This window comes from Mirounga leonina, unplaced genomic scaffold, assembly GCF_011800145.1.
Source record: "Mirounga leonina isolate KUSES-001 unplaced genomic scaffold, KU_Mleo_1.0 Mir_175, whole genome shotgun sequence".
NCBI lineage: Eukaryota > Metazoa > Chordata > Mammalia > Carnivora > Phocidae > Mirounga > Mirounga leonina.
In genome coordinates, this window is record NW_023270453.1 from 10,250,612 (window position 1) to 10,270,152 (window position 19,541).

The 19,541-nt window shown below is 35.3% G+C and overlaps 1 protein-coding gene across 2 annotated transcripts in view; it reads left to right on the forward strand.

Moving 5' to 3' along the window:
* UPF2 (UPF2 regulator of nonsense mediated mRNA decay) overlaps positions 1-19,541 on the forward strand; it is a 111,526-nt gene that overhangs the window by 57,164 nt on the left and 34,821 nt on the right. For both annotated transcript variants that reach the window (XM_035021654.1, XM_035021655.1), the window contains exons 9-15: positions 750-858; positions 8,196-8,309; positions 10,516-10,632; positions 12,063-12,248; positions 15,558-15,761; positions 16,474-16,749; positions 18,864-19,047. In XM_035021654.1, the coding sequence (XP_034877545.1) occupies positions 750-858; positions 8,196-8,309; positions 10,516-10,632; positions 12,063-12,248; positions 15,558-15,761; positions 16,474-16,749; positions 18,864-19,047 (1,190 nt within the window). The remainder of the gene's footprint in view (positions 1-749; positions 859-8,195; positions 8,310-10,515; positions 10,633-12,062; positions 12,249-15,557; positions 15,762-16,473; positions 16,750-18,863; positions 19,048-19,541) is intronic.

The window sequence follows — 19,541 nt, forward strand, 5'->3', positions numbered from 1 at the left end:
TTATAAAATAATGGCTGTGGCAGGAATGGAAAGTAAATTTTAGCTTGTGTATTCATTCTGATTAATAGTGGCTGCCTGGAGTGCTGGGTTAAGCAGGATTCTGGAGCTGCATTCAGGTTTGATGAGAAAGTGCTCTGATAATGAAAGGGGGTGGCAGCATGAATAACCACGTATTTGCCAGTTATGTCTAGAGTAAGAGAGGATAGGCACCGTGGGCGAATCTGAGTAGGTTCTGTAATGAATAAGATGTAGAAGTGTGTGGGTTTGTGATAATATTTTGACTTCTTAGATGCCTTCTTGGTTATCAGTTACCCTTTCACTTTAGACATTAAAGTTCCCAAATAACTGATCCGTGGATAAATGAAGGAAATGGTTTAAAAGGATTCTGTTTTGCACTATTTAAGTTACCATTAGGTTTGTTTACTTAGTAATTATGTGATTAAAAATTCAGGCCATGTCAAAACTTAGTGCTTTCTGTGCTTGGTATTTCATATGTTATCAAAATTGTATACCCAGTGAAATTACAAATGTGCAGTAAATGCACTGAATAGAAAATACTAGATTATTAATAAGCTTTCACAAAGCAGGTTGAATTTCCATATGCTTCATTATGATGGCAATAAATAGGCACGTTTGTACGATTACTAGTTTTTATCATTTAATGTGTGAATATATCTGAGAAAGTTTAAATTTTAAGATGAATTGCTGCTGGTATGTCTTTTTACATATATCACGTATAACTTTTGCAGGTTGGATTTGCTACCATTTTATGCAAGATTGGTTGCTACATTGCATCCCTGCATGTCTGATGTAGCAGAGGATCTTTGTTCCATGCTGAGGGGGGATTTCAGATTTCATGTATGTATTTAAGCATTTATTTTGTTATATATGTACACACACATTTATATATTTACAAGTTGAATGAGGATTCTTTAAGAATATGATTATTGTATTGATAAGCATATTTTTGAAATTTGATAGTGGTATAACAGTTCAGAATGTATGGACTTCTGAGTTGTTAAAATGTAAATTTTCTCAACAAAGCTTGAAATTGGTAAGTGATATATTCCAATTTGGAGATGAGCTGTTGCTGCTACCTTGTTTCCTACAGGTACTGCACTTTTTGCTTTTGTAAAGTAAAAACCATTCTCCAAGGTCAAGAGAGCCAGCAGGTCTCATTGGTGTTCCCAGAAGAAACATAGGATTGGCCATGCGAGTCAGGGCACAGTGCCTGGAAGATGCCTGTTGGGGTGTCGGGAGTCCAAACGTGTGGGGCACACGAGGTTGCATAATTGATCTGATCAGTGAATGCTGTCATAGCCCATGTTTTTACTGATTCTTGCCTTAACAATCTTTACCTTATATAGCGGTAAGTTCTTAAAGAGTACCCTGGTAAGTACCAGGGACCGGTTTCCAGACAGCTTCTCTCCCTTTCCAGTCCTAGGAGTCTTAACAAATTGCCTGTTAGTGGTTCTTCAAATCCATACTACCTACCCATCACCTTGTGCAGGTGATATAAATACAGCCTTGAAAGGAGTAAAATGATTCCTTAAAAGTGACTGAAAGTGAATATTGGTAGACTGAAAAGACATGTTTTCTGTGTTTTAAAAGCAGTTTGGAAACACTGAGATCAAGAGAGTTAAATGTTTTGTTTTTGTTCTCTTTTAAGAATTCCCAAAGCTTTAATAGGGTAATGTGCACTTTGACCCTGGGATGGGTCAAATATATAGTCACTCAAAGAACACACTTTGATAAATGCTGCCAGTTCAGGGATTGATGCACCAAGAGTCATGATATTCTCACTGATTTATTTAATCCCATCATGCAAAACAAGAAACGTTTCCTGGCAGACAGTATGACTCTGTTATATGAGTTATGTATATACTCCTCAACCAGATCCAAAAACAGCACACAGGTTGCTGGACCAAGCATCATTAGTGCTTTTGGTGAGAAATTTAAGCTTAAGAGTATTCTATTCATGTATCTTTTGCCTCCCACATTTGATAACTGGGGTGGGAGTTGAGGGAATTGGCAGTTTTGTTCCTGATGTAATGCTTCATTACAACTCAAAGACTTAGCAGAATTCTAGGAGAATACTGTGGGAACCACTGCCTTCAGGGGAGAGAAGAAAGGATACTTGAGGTCATTGATCACTTCGGGCTCCTCCATGATCTATCTTTCCCCATCCCGACATCTGCAGACCTTGCCAGTGACTTGTTTTTTGTCTGTATATATGCTCAACGCTTTCCCATCCTTAAGTGAAAATAAAATAATAGCAACAAGAAAATGTCTTTTAGCCTCACCCCCATCCTCTTTCATTTGCCTCTTGTTCGAGTTTTTTTAGAGCATACTTGTCTCTTCTGCTTCTGACATTTACCCTTTGTTTTACCATCACAGCACCCTGGCAGAAACCACCAGTAGTATCCTCTTAATTGCTTTATGTTGGTTGATGTCCCTGCAGATTCTAAACTGCTGGACTCTTCTGCTTTTTTCTGTCATTCTGTCTCCTCCCACTTGCTAGCGTTGTTAACTCTCGTCAAGTTACTTAAGTGGGGATAATACTGGTATCTTTTCAAATGGGATTGTTCTTATGTATTAAACTAGATAATGGATATAAAGTTCATCACACAGTGCTCAGACATAGATATTATTATAATAATAATTATCCCTTCTCTCCCACCACTCTCTCCTGGTTCTTACTTATGACTGCTATTCTCAATATCTTTTATCAATAGTAAAATATCGGGCGCCTGGGTGGCTCGGTCGTTAAGCGTCTGCCTTTGGCTCAGGTCATGATCCCAGGGTCCTGGGATCGAGTCCCACATTGGGCTCCCTGCTCTGCGGGAAGCCTGCTTCTCCCTCTCCCACTCCCCCTGCTTGTGTTCCTGCTCTCGCTATGTCTCTCTCTGTCAAAAAAAATAAAATCTTAAAAAAAAAAATAGTAAAATATCTTTTACTTTTTTCCAGCTGAGTCTGTATCTTTGCGTTCCCCATATTTTCTTCTTCACCCTCCTTTTTGACAGAACATACTTTACCTGGGCTTCAGTTGACTTTTCTCAGCAACCTCAATTACATGTCTCTTGCCAAAACCTCTCTCTTGGTGCTTAGAAAGTTCTCATGTAGTTCTAGCTAAATATGTCCAATAAAATAAACTCATGACTTCTCAAAAAACATCTTTGTCCTTCACTTCCTCATATCAACCTTTATTCTCTCTGTAAATTTGCAATATTTTTTCCTCTAGTCACTAAGAGAAATACTTCTGCTTTTGCTCTTCAGACATTCAGGAGCCAGCATTCACCAAATTCTGTTGGTACTGTCTTCTAAAACACTTCTTCAAATCTAGCATCTCCTCTTCATAGCTTGAATTATGAGAATAGCGTTTTACTCAGGCTTCCCTGTCTCTGTCTTCTAATTCCAACATATTGTCACAATCATACTTACCTTCTGCTAAGAACCTCGCCTGAGAAATTAAACTGGTTAACAAAACTATATGAAATCTCATATAGTAGTCACAGAAATTCTAGTTAAAACAACAGAGGTGCTAATTTGACCAACAGATTAGTAAAGATAATAGAAATGAGAAACCATCTGCACTTGAGGTCAGAATTTGGAGAAGGAATTTGGTAAGATGTTTCAAGATTCTTAGAGGCATTTATACATTGGACAACTTTGAGAATCTGTCCTAAGTAAGTAATCCTATATACCCAAAAAAGCTTTATTCACATCCTAAATTGTGGGGAAAAAATGGAAAATAAGCTAAAAGCCCAACAGTGAATTAAGAAAATGGTCATATAGTCACAATGCTGAAATGATATAGAGCCATTGAAAGTAATATTTACCGGGCGCCTGGGTGGCTCAGTTGGTTAAGCGACTGCCTTCGGCTCAGGTCATGATCCTGGAGTCCCTGGATCGAGTCCCGCATTGGGGTCCCTGCTCGGCAGGGAGTCTGCCTCTCCCTCTGACCCTCCCCCGTCTCATGTGCTTGCTCTTTCTCATTCTCTCTCAAATAAATAAATAAATAAAATCTTAAAAAAAAAAAAAAAGTAATACTTACCAAAAAATTTTCATAACATATAGAAAGTGCTTCTTTTGGTGGAAAAAAAAAAAAGCAAGCTGTAAAATCTTACACACAATAAATTTACAGTTATGTTAAAATGCTTGGAATGTAAAGAACAGAAAAGAATCACATATTAATATGTTAGCAGTGGTTGTCTTTGAATAGTGGGGCAATAAGAAATATTTTTTCCTTTCTAATTTTCCATGCCCCAAATTTTCAACAGAGCCTACTTATTTAACAGTGAAGGGACAGCTTTTATTTAAATATATCAGACTGACTAACATTTTTAAAATTAGTGGTCTTTCAGCTTTTTAAATCAAATCTCTCTAGTGGTAAAATAAATTGACCACATATCCCAGTTTGGCATACTTATATGTAAATTGTATGTATTTGCAATTGTATGAAATATTTTATGTAAATTTATAAAATAAAAGTAAATTGAAAAGTATGAGATCAAAAGCATAAATAGAAGTTCTAAGACTTTGGGGCGCCTGGGTGGCTCAGTCAGTTAAGCGACTGCCTTTGGCTCAGGTCATGATCCCAGGGTCCTGGGATCGAGTCCCACATCAGGCTCCCTGCTCTGCGTGGAGCCTGCTTCTCCCTCTCCCACTCCCCCTGCTTGTGTTCCCTCTCTTGCTGTGTCTCTCTCTGTCAAATAAATAAATAAAATCTTAAAAAAAAAAAAAAAAAAAAGTTCTAAGACTTTTTTCCAGCACTCTAGTAGATCAAGAGTCTTACCCACCCTACCCTGGAGATTAGTGGGCCACAGCATAAAATAAACTTTGCAGGCAAATTTACTTGTATATAGACTCAGTGCCTTCTTGGTGTCTAGCATAGAGTAGATTTTCCAAAAAATTAGAATGATTAAATGAATAAAGTTTATGTAGAACAAAATGAGCAAATTATAGAGGACGATGTATAATGTCTATTTGGGTGAAGTTATAGAAGGACCAGTTTGGGGAGGAGGGTCTTCCTAGATAGGCTTCGGAAATCCTTACTTTTTATATGTTGATGTATCTGAAGAGTTTTTATTAATGCTTATGAATTTAGCTATTTAGTTGATCTCAATTTTAGCTGTCATTAATAAATGAGTCATAAGCAACATTTTTGCTAATGAAGATTGATTATGTAAGTAAAATTCTATAATAGACATTGAACTAGAAATATATAGAAAATTTTACATTAATTCATTTGCTTCTGCAGAAGTGTTTTGACATACCTTTTGATCATAAGGAGTCAACAAATGAGACTGGAAAATAATAAAGGATCAGAATAAGTCAGTCTTTTTTTTAAGTTACAGCCTTTTAATTTTTTTTTTTTTTTTAAGATTTTATTTATTTGAGAGCGAGAGACAGAGATAGCAAGTGAGCGGGGAGGAGAGGGAGAAGCAGGCTCCACTGAGCAGGGAGCCCAGTGCGGGGCTCGATCCCAGGACTCTGGGATCATGACCTGAGCCGAAGGCAGCCGCTTAACTGACTGAGCCACCCAGGCGCCCAAGTTACAGCCTTTTAAAAAGCCTTCATTTTTTTCATCTGAAAATGAGGGAGTGAGATAATTGGTTTTCCGTAATTCATTAAAAAATTCTGTAATTTTGTCATGTTAATTAGATTGTACCTCCTTACCTTCAGTAATATTTAAGAATAATTGTAGATGATACACTATGTTACATGTTTTGGAAGTTATAATGCTCAGTAATACCTAAAATTGTATAATGTTCCACAGCAGTTACTAAGAGCTTGTACATGCAGAATCACCCAAAGAGATTTTTAAAGACATGTTTCTCAGCCCTATTCCCTGTAAAGACTCAGCTTCATTATATTATTTTTTAATTGCTTCCTTATACATTTTTTGCTTCCATGTTTCTTCAGCTGTAGAAGAAACATGCTCAGTGTGGGTTATTAAGAAAATATAAAATACATAACTTAGAAGAGGGGATGCCCCATAATTTCATCACTTTAAAGCAAACCTATTAATCTTTTAGTATATTTTCTTTACCTTTTTTCCCCTCTGTAGCTTTTTTTTGGGGGGGGGATGAATTTATAGTATATGTATAATTTTCCATTCTTTATTTCTCACTGAGAAGCATTCTGCTGTCATTTAAAACACCTCTTAAACATCTTTTTAAAGGGGATATAATCTTTTCTTCTGTACACTAGTTGCTTAGAAATCAAGTGAAGTGTAGCTGTTGTTACTACCACCACCTCCATCATCATCACCATCCTTATTTTTATCTTTATTTTACCAAGTGAACCAACAGTTCAGGGAATTTATATGAATTATCCAAGATAATATACCCCCAGAATGGCACAGAATGACTGCAAGGGCTCAGATTTTTAACTATAGATCATTTGCTCTTTTTTGTCCCTGCAATACAACTATAAACATTAAGTGTTTTCATTTCTTTGTTCACTCCATAAGCATTATTTAGTGTCCATGTATTAGTGATACAAATACACAACGATGGATAAAATTAATAATAGCTAATATTTATTGAACTCTTCCTGGTGCCAGGCACTACTGTGTGTACTTTACATATATCAGTTGACTTAAGACAACAACTTTATGAGGTAGGATACTTTTATTAGTTCCATTTTAAAGATGAGGAGATTGAGGCACGGAGTTTAAGTAATAGCTAGTAAGTGATAGAGCTGGGATTTAAACCCAGCAAGTCTGGTCTAGAGTCCATACTCTTAATGTATCCTAGGAGTTCATAAAAAAGATAAATCAGTATGAGGAGCTTTTCATATGCATTACTTAACAAACATTAATTTTGAAAGGATCTTTATGAAAGCTGTGCTCTTTTCTGAATTGCTGAAACAGTCAAGGTTAAAGTTCTGTGAGTTGAATTTTATGATTTTATTTTTAATCGTTGCAGTTTTATTGATGCTTTAATAAATGCTAATAGTGAGTTTCTAGTTTGCTCTATGCTTTAAATGAGTAAACATAGTTTTGTTTAAAATTATCCCTGAAGAGCTAAAAAATCTTAACACCTATCTCTGTATACTGTAGAAAGTAGGTCCTTAAAAATGAAGATGATAAATTCAATCTAAGTGTTAGCTCCTTAAGTACATAGAAGTTTAGTATTTATATAAATGACTCATTAATTGTCTAGCTGCTGGTGAGTTTAGGCCTTGTTTTAAAACCCAGCATATACTAAGGTAGTGGAATTCTCAAGTAATAGTTAAGAGACTGGGAATTTAGTACTGATCTTTCATCAAGTCATTTAAGAGCTTTGTGTTGTTTTGTTGTTTAAATTATTAAATCAGATTATAACAGCTATTGTTTCTTTCTCAGAACATTGTTATGTGGAACAAATAAGATAGGATAGTAATCTGGAAAAGTAGAAAACACTAAACTGGTTCAAGGCACCACCATATTGAACAACTGAATAAGAGAGAGTATTCTGAAAAAGTACATTAAACTAGTTCAAGGCACCACCATGTTTTTGTCACTGTTGTTCACATAAAAGGTTTCTAGACTGTTGGTTTCTTTGTCTTGAAAATGTAATCCATTTACATTTATCTTGACATGTTTGCATTGTACTATTGGAATAGGATTTTGTTGTACTGAATATTTCTTGAAATGTATGCCTAAGTTAGAGGCCTTGTATTTGCAATAAAAAAGAATAGTGATTATACCAGAAATTCCACTGTAATGAGTTTGTGATAGAAAATGCATACTGTAGTTCTAAGTGTAGTATACTAAGCCTTGATAGTATTTTTGCTTAAGTGAGCTCTTGGTACTTATTATTTTTAAAGCAGCATTTCCTAAAATGTGTTCCTTATAATATTAATTTACTGGGATATTAACTAGTGGTTGCTAGCATCTCAAAAGGAGGTTTATGTTGCTAAATAAATTTGAGATAAATTGAATTAAATTAGGTTAAACAGGCTTCTTTATTTGAGAACCAATTTAAGCCCAATAAAGTGCATCGTTTCCCGAAATTATTTGACCATGGAACTATTGGCAAATCATATCCCGGCACTCGTGTTCCACAGAGCTTATTTTGCCTTAACTTAAAGTAATTTGAATAGCAATAAATTTACCCAAATGTAATCTTACTAAAATTACATTTCTTATCACATAGATTTCAAAATGTTAATTCTCTAGCTAATGTCTCTTTTCTCTTATTTTGTAGGTACGAAAAAAGGACCAGATCAATATTGAAACAAAGAACAAAACTGTTCGTTTTATTGGAGAATTAACTAAATTTAAGATGTTCACAAAAAATGATACATTACATTGTTTAAAGGTTAGTGCTGCATTATTTTGAGTTGTTTTTAATAGACAAAGTTTTAGTTATAAATGCTGGAAAAATTGAAATAAGGAATATTTGTTTAATCCGAAGGACAAGAAAGGAGTAAAAAAGAATGTTAAACAGATAAGCAGAGTTGAAAACAAATGATAGTATGGTAGATAGAAATGCAGCTATCACAGTAATTACATGTAAAAGGACAAAATACATGAAGTAAAAGCCTGAAGAATATAAGACTTGATTAAAACAACACTGTAGGCTGCCTACAAGAAAGATAAATATGAAGACCAGAAAGGCCAATGTAAAAAGATGGGGGGAATATACCATGGAAGCACTGACTAAAAGTTACCTGGTTTCGGGCATCTATGTGGTGCAGTCGGTTGAGCGCAGCTCTTGGTTTCACCTCATGTGGTGATCTCGGGGTCATGGGATCCAGCCCCGCGTCGGGCTCCGTGCTTAGTAGAGAGTCTGTTTGACATTCTTTCTCCCTCTCCCTCTGCCCCTCCTACTCATGCTCATTTGTCTCTCTCTGAAATAAATAAATCTTTAAAAAAAAAAATTCACCTATTTTCATTATCATCAAACAAGGTACAAAGCATTTATTATAAATAAAGAAGGACAATTCATAATGATGAAGAGCTAATTTTAGCAGGAAACTATTACCTATTACCTTTCTGAATTGGTATGAATCCAGTTAAGGGACCTTCAAAATATATAAAACAAGAATCAACAAGGAAAGAAATCCGCAGTCATAGTGAGAGACTTTGAAACACCTTTCACTAACTGAAAGAAGAGGCAGACAAAATTAGTATATATATACAGAATTGAACAATACAGTTAACAACCTGGATCTGATTGACACTATACCCAATAGCATCAGAACTTAAAATCTCTTCAGATGCACATGGATCAGTCAGGCAACAACAAAAAAATCACAGCAAATTAGAAAAGATTGAAATTATTCAGAGTGTTTTTTGTCCACAATGGAATTAAGCTAGAAATTAGTAAGTAATTATATGTGGGAAAGCTGATGCAGCAGAGATGGAATAATTCTACATTTGGAATTGGTCATGACTAACAATGACAAATTTTATATCAAATTGATTTCCTTAGTATATTAGGTATATTACACAAAGTGGGTCTCATGGATTCAAGTACATTTGGAAAACCCCGAGTTAAATTTATCAAGTTTCTTTACTGCTTGATTTCTTAAGAGTGTTTAAAATATTAATAGTCATTATTGATATTCAAGGGGTTAAGTTTCCTAAACCTACTTGGAGCATCTCAGAAGACAACAGAATACATTTAGGGAAACTCTAGACAGCATTTTAAGAGTGATTATGTAAGATTTCTCAATGCTGTATTTGAAGGGAATCATACCATGGAACAATTTAAATGTTAGTATATTTTTTTTATAGTAATTATTACAAACACACAGGAGGATATACATTTCTTTGACCTAGAAATTCCATTTCTGTGTGTTTGTTTTAAGGAAATAAACACGTGCACAAATTTATCTACAAGGATGTTTGCCCCACAGTTGTTTAAGTAGCAAGAAACGTAAAAAATTTTAATATCCAATAAATAAGAATCACTTAAGTTTTAGTGTAGTTCATATTATACAGTAATATGCCCCTTTTAAATCATGCCATAGAAGGATAAATAAGGACACAGCAAAATAGTCATATTAGCTGAAAAAATACCAAGTTATTAAATAATGTGATATGTTTGAATCTGTTTTGGTTTAGAAAATATGCATAGAGAAAAATTGGGAGGATAAATACTGAAACGTTATGGCAGTATGTTATGTTTGTTCATACAATGAGCCTGTTGTGGTCAGAATTTTACAAGTAAATGTCATAAAACCAAAACAAAAAAAAAGATTTAGAAAATGTTAGCTGTGTATTTCATAGATGTTTAAATACATAGCATCTAACAGTCATTATATAGAAAGGGCTGTAATACTAGTTTTCATGTATTTATCTTAAAGAAAAGGCATTAAGTATATTGACGATTTTATATAAAATTTTTGTGGCTGAACACAAGATACTCAGTAGTGACGCTTGTTAAGCCAAAGTAGACTAACTTTTGTTTTTCAGACATAACATTTTTAAAGTTGTTACACACATTAGATCTGTATTTTCTTTCTTTAATAGGATTGAAGTGTTGTCTTTGTGTTTTCTCATCATCATTATTATTGCAGATGCTTCTGTCAGACTTTTCCCATCACCATATTGAAATGGCATGTACTCTACTAGAAACATGTGGAAGGTTTCTTTTCAGATCACCAGAATCACACCTGAGGACCAGTGTACTTTTGGTAAGGGCTTGAGGATCCTAGCAAGAGCTTGAGGTTCTTGATTTACTTCAGGGGTTAGAAATATTGACCAGTGCCTATGATCTTGCTCTGCTATATAAATAGAAGCATTTCTGCCTAAACTAGAACCTCCCATATTTATGTGCTGTGGCCATTCCAGGAGAGTTGTAGAAATTTTTCTCACTTGGCTTCCAGTGAGTTCACTGTATTGTAAAGGAGGATTAAGTTCAACCCCAAATACCTTTTGATAAATGATGCAAATGAGCAAGTACTGTTAATACTGTTATGTTAGAGCCGTTTTTTACGGATGTTCTAGAATGTTCAAGGAAGCCATTGTTAAAGTGTCTTAAGCATATAAATTACAAGCTTAAAAATAGAAAATTTAAAAATTAAAAACGGTAAGCTTGAAAAATTAACTTGGGGTAGAAGCTCTTTCTTAAGCTACTTAGGATGCTGAAATGGCCATCAAGTTTATTAAGCAATTAAGTTATTATGCTTATTGATAACATCCATGCATTCCCTTGCAGCCTTGGGAGGGTGGGAAGTATGGTGGCAGAGTGAATATTGGTGTTAGTGTTAAAGAGAGCTCAGATTTAGGAATCCCTGGGCATATACTGTCATTACATCAGTGTTACTGTTACAGAAGTCTTGATTGTATCATTTTCTTTAGATAACTTATTTTTTTTTAGAATCCAGTTGTGAGCCTGAATATTCTCTGCCAATAATATTTAATATGAAGAAACATGAGAATTTATTTCTAATAAAAGTATTAATGTGGAGGCTGTCAAATGGAATTGATTTCCAAATTCTCTCTAGGCTTATATCACACTAACAAAAGTTATTTCAAGTTCAAATTTTTATCGTAACAAGGAAAAAGCTCTTCTTGCTCTTTGGCTTAGGCTCTTAAGGTTAAATGAGACCATGTGTATAAAAATGTGATAGAGCTAGCTTTTAATGTCTTGTATTTATTTACAATATTTGGATCCTCTCTTTTTGCTAGGGAAAACATATACTAGTCATGGTGGTATGGATGAATATTGGATTGGCTCAGTAGATCGTTTCCCCTCTTATAGCAAAAGCAGCTAGCTTTTATCACTGGTTGACTAGATCCGTTTTGAATCACCGCCTCTTGAGTTGATGCTCAGGGGCTGTGGACAAGTTATAAACTTTGGCTGCTTTTAGTTTTCTTGCTTGTAGAGCTGTGTCAGAGCCTAAGGTCTAACACCAAGCAGTCATGGACTGATTTGTTCTAAAAACATGGTTTTGGTATAATAGTGTGCTAGTATATTCTTAGGAATACCTAATGATTGGGGTTTTTTTTTTCTTCCTCCTTTTCTGGTTCTTTATCCTGAAATTCTGTCACTGAGAATAGAAATTTGGTTAGGGATAAACATTAGAATAAAAGTATTTTGACTTAGACGTTTTTATTTTAGGAGCAAATGATGAGAAAGAAACAAGCAATGCACCTCGATGCAAGATATGTTACAATGGTGGAGAATGCATATTACTACTGCAACCCACCTCCAGCTGAAAAAACAGTGAAAAAGAAACGTCCTCCTCTCCAGGAATATGTCCGGAAACTTTTGTACAAGGATCTCTCCAAGGTTACCACTGAGAAGGTAAATCTCATTGAAGTCATAAAGTAATAGTCAATTCAAGATTTGTAGTAGTGCTAAGATGATATAATATTCAACCAAACTAATTCTTATTCATCCAAATGATTATAGTATTAAGAGCAATGTGGGGCGCCTGGGTGGCTCAGTCGTTAAGCATCTGCCTTCGATTCAGGTCATGATCCCAGGGTCCTGGGATCGAGCCCCGCATCGGGCTCCCTGCTCCGCGGGAAGCCTGCTTCTCCCTCTCCCACTCCTCCTGCTTGTGTTCCCTCTCTCGCTGTGTCTCTTTCTGTCAAATAAATAAAATCTTTAAAAAAAAAAAAAAACAGTGCACTTGGCTTCTAGCCTGTGCACTAAATTGTTTCAGTCAAGAACATATTTCAGTTTCTCCAGATCAGTTTGTTTATAGATTGCTTCAGTGTTTGACAAAGTATGGATAAGAAATGTAAGCAGCTTGCATGATAGGAGAAATTGAAGCAGAGCTGTTAAAGTTTCAGCAGTGAAGTTTAGGAGAGTTAAGATTAGATTACAAGTTGAATTGTGATTGCTTCTATACAAGTCATCCTAAAATGGAAGTCATATGATGATACATAATATATAGGACTTATGTTTACCTTTTATGATTCTTACTCTGAAGTGGTAACTCTTGTAATTTTAATTTTGGTGCTGTTTATATTTGAAATTACTACTTTGTCTCTGATGTTCTATAATGAATTTGACTTTAAATATTCTGCTTCAGTACTGGGGATCCTAACCTTGAGTGGGCTTTAGGAGGTCCGTGGCCCTCTGAAATTTCATAATTTTGGTCAATTTCCAGAAAAGGTTAAGAAGTGCTGACCTGTTTTCTTAATTATTGCAGTTACCTTGTTAGAAACTTCACTTTTTAAGTAGGAAATGTTAAACAGAACATTTCATGGTTAACTCTGCAAGTTGAAACAACACAGTGTAGAACTTTTTTCTTTTTAGGAAAAAAAATGTAAAACAAATTACCTGCTGGATAGAGAAAACCTGTGGGGAGGAGAAAAGGTGTGCAGTAATACATACATTATACATGGGTGATAAGGAATGATCATGGGACTTTGGAAATTGGACTCAGCTTTCAGAGAGTCAGAGAAATAGTTGTTTCCAACAAGCAGTTTGAAAGCAGTTTTAGAATTAGCTAAAAGTTTAAAAAATATAGGTTGCTGTGTGGTTAAGACATTAACATTTCCACTAAAGCTTATTTGAGAACATAATAAGTGCTTGAAAGATGGGTGGTGGCTAGAGTACCTGGATGGCTCAGTTGGTTAAGCGTCTGCCTTCGGCTCAGGTCATGATCCCAGGGTCTTGGGACCGAGTGCCACATTATGGTCCCTGCTCAGCGGGGAGTCTTCTTCTCCTTCTCCCTCTGCCCCTCCCTGCTGCGCCTTCTCTCTTTCTCTCTCTCTCAAATAAATAAATAAAATCTTAAAAAAAAAAAAAAAGATGGATGGTGGCTATAGAGATGAAAAGAGTGCTTTGAGATCTGCCAATAGTATCCTTTTTTTTTTCTTTTCTTTTTTTTCTTCCAGAATAAAAATGGAAGGAACATGATTGTAGGCAGAACTCTGCTCACCATCTCATTACCAGTAGAGTTTTTGAAACAGTTAATGGCTAACTTTTATGCGGTACTTACAATGAACCAGTCAGTTTCCTATGTACCTCACATATTTTAACTTGTCTAATCCTTAATAACAAACTGTGGAGTAAGTGCTGTTACTATCGCCCCTTTACACATGAGGAAACAAGATGCTGTGTAATACTAGTCTTGATGTCCATCTTAAGTTATCTTTTAACCCACTGATCTTGGGTTTACTTATTTACTAGAAATTTTTGATTTATAAAAAATATCTGAGATTATTTACGTTAGTGATATGCAAAAGAAAATATTTTTGGTAAACCTTGGGTATATGTTTTTAGTGATTGGATATTTTTTATCAGTTGCAAAAATAGTTTTTATTTTTATTTTTACTTTTTTATTGTTATGTTTATCACCATACATTACATCATTAGTTTTTGATGTAGTGTTCCATGATTCATTGTTTGTGCATAACACCCAGTGCTCCATGCAGAATGTGCCCTCTTTAATACCCATCACCAGGCTAACCAACCCCCCTACCCCCCTCCCCTCTAGAACCCTCAGTTTGGTTTTCAGAGTCCATTGTCTCTCATGGTTCGTCTCCCCCTCCGATTTCCCCCCCTTCATTCTTCCCCTCCTACTATCTTCTTTTTTTATTTTTTTATTTTTTTATTTTTAAAAGATTTTATTTATTTATTTGAGAGAGAGAGAATGAGAGAGAGAGCATGAGAGGGGGGAGGGTCAGAGGGAGAAGCAGACTCCCTGCCGAGCAGGGAGCCCCATGCGGGACTCGATCACGGGTCTCCAGGATCATGACCGGAGCCGAAGGCAGTCGCTCAACCAACTGAGCCACCCAGGCGCCCATTCTTTTTTTTTTTTCTTAACATATATTGCATTATTTGTTTCAGAGGTACAGATCTGTGATTCAACAGTCTTGTACAATTCACAGCACTCACCATAGCACATACCCTCCCTAATGTCTATCACCCAGCCACCCCATCCCTCCCACCCCACCCCCCACTCCAGCAACCCTCAGTTTGTTTCCTGAGATTAAGAATTCCTCATATCAGTGAGGTCATATGATACATGTCTTTCTCTGATTGACTTATTTCGCTCAGCATCACACCCTCCAGTTCCATCCACATCGTTGCAAATGACAAGATCTCATTCCTTTTGATGGCTGCATAATATTCCATAGTATATATATACACCACATCTTCTTTATAGTGATTGGATTTTGTGAGTATACTCTATTAGCCTGATTGAAGATCTGGAAACTCTAGGAAATTTAGGGGCATCATGAAGAGATGTAGGGCAAATGTGACTAAATTTTGCCAGTAATTAGAAATATCTCACTTTTCCTGTCTCTAAAGTGAAGAAGCTGGGAGAGGATCTCTAAAGTATTTTTCTTTTTTTTTTTAAAGATTTTATCTATTTTGACAGAGTGTGCAAGCAGGGGAAGCAGCAGGCAGAGTGAGAGGGAGAAGCAGGCTCCCTGTTCAGCAGGGAGCCCGATGTGGGGCTCGATCCCAGGATTCTGGGATCATAACCTGAGCCAAAGGCAGACACTTAACCGTCTGAGCCACCCAGGTGCCCCTAAAGTATTTTTCATTTCAAAAGTTCTATGACTGCAAAATCCAAATATCTATATTATTGGGTATATTGGAGTATTATATACTTATCTTAGTAATTGAAACAAAATTCTCTCCGTGTAGGTTTTGAGACAGATGCGAAAGTTGCCCTGGCAGGACCAAGAAGTGAAAGACTATGTTATTTGTTGTATGATAAACATCTGGAATGTGAAATATAATAGTATTCATTGTGTAGCCAACCTTTTAGCAGGACTGGTCCTCTACCAAGAAGATGTTGGAATCCATGTTGTGGATGGAGTTTTAGAAGATATTCGATTAGGAATGGAGGTAATAAGCACTTTCCTTAAAGTTATCAAATTGGAGTGTGTGGAGAATTTAAACAGCTTTTAAACCGATTATTGAAAAATAATAATTTGGAAACCTTCCTTTTCCCTTATGATGTCAGTTTACTGTTTCTTCAGAGTTACTGTTTTCTTAAAGAACCCTGTTGTCTCAGATTTCCTAGTCGTCTTTCAGGCTGTTGCTGGAGAAGTTTTTTTGCTTCTTTTTCTCAAGTTCAGTTAGGCTTATTTTGGAAGAGTATAGTAGATTTAATTATTTCTGGGGCACTAGAACTCAGGTTATAGGAATCTATAAATCTTTTAATTAGGTGAATTGGTAATCTTTTGATAAGAATTTCTGTAAACCGTTTCCTCTTTCTGTTATTGTTTCCTTAATCATGGATTACAGAAAAATAAGTTATGGGGGGCTGCTAGGGAGAATTACATCTTAACTGTGTCATCAACTCAGTTAATGATAGCTTAATACTAAATTTAATATTTAACTTGTTTTTTTTATTAAAACATTTTAAAGATAGCCATTTCTTAGAGAAAAAGGATACCCAGAAGTGATCACTTTATTAGAAAAGAAAGAAAGAACCCATTTTTTTTTTCTCTGTTTAGTGTTCTTTCAGTAATGGGTATTATCAAATGACAGGGGAGAATTTTACCTCTTTTCAACACATTACTACTCTTTAATGGAAATCTTTTTTTTTCTTTAGGTTAATCAACCTAAATTTAATCAGAGACGTATCAGCAGTGCCAAGTTCTTAGGGGAACTTTATAATTATCGAATGGTGGAATCAGCTGTTATTTTTAGGACTCTTTATTCTTTTACTTCATTTGGTGTTAACCCAGATGGCTCTCCAAGTTCACTAGATCCTCCTGAGCACCTTTTCAGAATTAGACTAGTGTGCACTATTTTGGATACCTGTGGCCAGTACTTTGACAGAGGTTCCAGTAAACGAAAACTTGATTGCTTCCTTGTATACTTTCAGGTATGTAAACTCAAATATGCAGTTTGGCATCATTTAATGAATTGCTTGTGTTACAGAGGTATTAGAGAAGAAACACAGTAGCATTCATATATCACATCATCATTAGATTAGATTTTTTCCTTCCTGCAAGGGTATGCTACAGATTAAAAATATATGATGAATTCTATATAAACATTCTACTTGCATTGTCACTTTTATGATTCATAATGATTGATCATTAATTTTGGGAATTATTTTGGTATGGTTTATAAATTTGATATAGTAATTTATGGATTATGGTGTTTTGTATGGTAATTTATGAATTAAATTACCTGTGATTTTTGTACATCTGATAACATTTTTAACTCGTCTTTGTTCTGATTTTACATCTAAAATTCTTGTTTCTAAATGATTTCACTTTTTTTTTTTTTTAAGAAAAAAGCTATAGTTTTTGGGAAAATACGTTATTTTGAACACAGGAAAAAATATTTGTTCACTCATGGTAAACTCTTGGGTTTTACTTCCCTATTTTAATTTCAGTTAATTATGTAAACTTACGATTTAGAATAAATTCAGAAACAAATATGGAGAAGGTTCTACAACTTTTATAAGGTTGGTGTTGCAAAAGTTAACTTAGGTTTAGGTTGAACTACTCGCTATTGAATTCTCCAGGTTTACTGAAATAAAGTACCGAAAGTACCATTCAGTTCTATATGATCATCTCTTGTTAGTGTTTTCTTCATTTATTTATTGGTGAAGAAAATAAATTTAAAACTATAACTTTTGAAGTATCAAAAATATATCCACATAGTGGCTGGTGTTAAGTGGGGGCAAATACTCTGGGGGAAGATCAGTTGTTAACTTTGTTCTATCACTGTACCTGTGCAGTAGAGGACAACTTGTTACTCCCTTGTTCTCTGAATTGATAAGAAAATGGGGAGGGGAGTTTTGCAGATTTGAGAGTCAGATTCCCTGTTGTATGTAAGAACTATCTTAAGTTGGAGACTGTATCGAAAACCAAAGTTTTGCTGCAAAATGTCAGCTGTAACTATCAGCATCAAAAGTAAATTCTCTTTCAGAAGAGTATCCTTATTTGCATTCACTCTGAAATCCCAGACTGAGAGAAAAAAGCCACTCAGAAATATCCAGGAGCAGAAAGAGACAAAAGTATATTTTGATTAACAAGCAGAAAGGTGTAGCAGGGTATACCTAAGGAATTGGGAGTAAGGAGTGAGTGAAGTCTGGGGGATGAGGGCAGTGTGTTCTAGGTCAGAGAATGTACAGTTAATATGGCAAGGTCAGATAGAAAGGACCACCTGCAGCAGTGCTTCTAAACTTTAATATACATATGCACCACCTGGAGATATTGTTAAAATGCAGATTGTGATTCATTTAGTCTAGAGTGGAGGCCCCAGAGTCCGCATTTCTAACAAGCTCCCAGTTGAGATCCACACTTTCAGTAGCAAAGACCTACAAACTGGAGAGGAGAAAACACCCAGAAGAATACCCTTTTATATATAAGCAAATTCTTGGGTTGTGCTTTTTAGTTAAACTTATGAATTACAAAGTAGAAAATAGAATGAAGGAACCAGGCTAGGAGAAGAGAGGGAAGATCTCTAAACAGTGCCATATACACAGTAGCTGTTCAATAAATGCTTGTGGATTAATGATTTTTATATATTTCAAAAATTGTATTTTCAGATACTTTAATTGACCTGTTTAAAAAACAGCAGGTAGCATAGAGAAAATAATAAAAACGTATCAAAATTATGACTTTGAATCTGGTTGCTTTTGTTGTTTTGTAAAATAAATATTTAAACCCTGTTTGGGGTTTGGGAGTAGGGTTTCTGCCTTGTTTCAGTACCTGGAAATTTATTTGGTATTTTATTTATGATTTTTCCTTGCCTTTAAAAGGGATTTTTGACAGTTGTAATTAAAAAAATTAAAATCACCAAATGGCTTAGAAACTGGATTAGGATTATTACTGTTGACCATTAATAAAAATGGTAGGTGTTTTATACAACTAAGTTTTAGCTTAGTTATTATAACTAGGTAACATCACAATGTAGATTATTATTTTAAATATTTTTGTTATTAATTTCTTATAGCTAAATTTATTTTTCATTTGTTATCAGCGTTATGTTTGGTGGAAGAAAAGTTTGGAGGTTTGGACAAAAGACCATCCATTTCCTATTGACATAGATTACATGATCAGTGATACACTAGAACTGCTAAGACCAAAGATCAAACTCTGTAATTCTCTGGAAGAATCCCTCAGGCAGGTACACGACTTGGAACGAGAATTCTTAATAAAACTAGGTAAGCAATTAATTACAGAGAGAAAATGAAGATGATATTTGCCAGATTGTTTCTAGAATTTGCTTTATGTTGTTATCAGAGTTTGCTTTTGTATATTTTCTGTTTTCAATGTTGAGTGTTACATAATAGTGTTAGGTAAGACCTGGGTGGCATACTTAATTGATTTCATTAAATAATCCCGACTTAGAGGAAAACAGTCATGTAAGACTTGAAGGAAAGGATAGTGATGGAAAAACACCTTCTGGGGCACCTGGGTGGCTCAGTTGTTAGGCATCTGCCTTCCGCTCGTGTCATGTTCCCAGGGTCCTGGGATCAAGCCCCTCATCGGGCTCCCTGCTTGGCGGGGGGCCGCTTTCTCCCTCTCCCACTCCCCCTGCTTGTGTTCCCTCTATCGCTGTCTCTCCCTCTGTCAAATAAATAAATAAAATCTTTAAATACAAACAAACAAAACACACTCTCCTGTCAGCCTCTCTTAATTAGTAGAATTTTTGGTT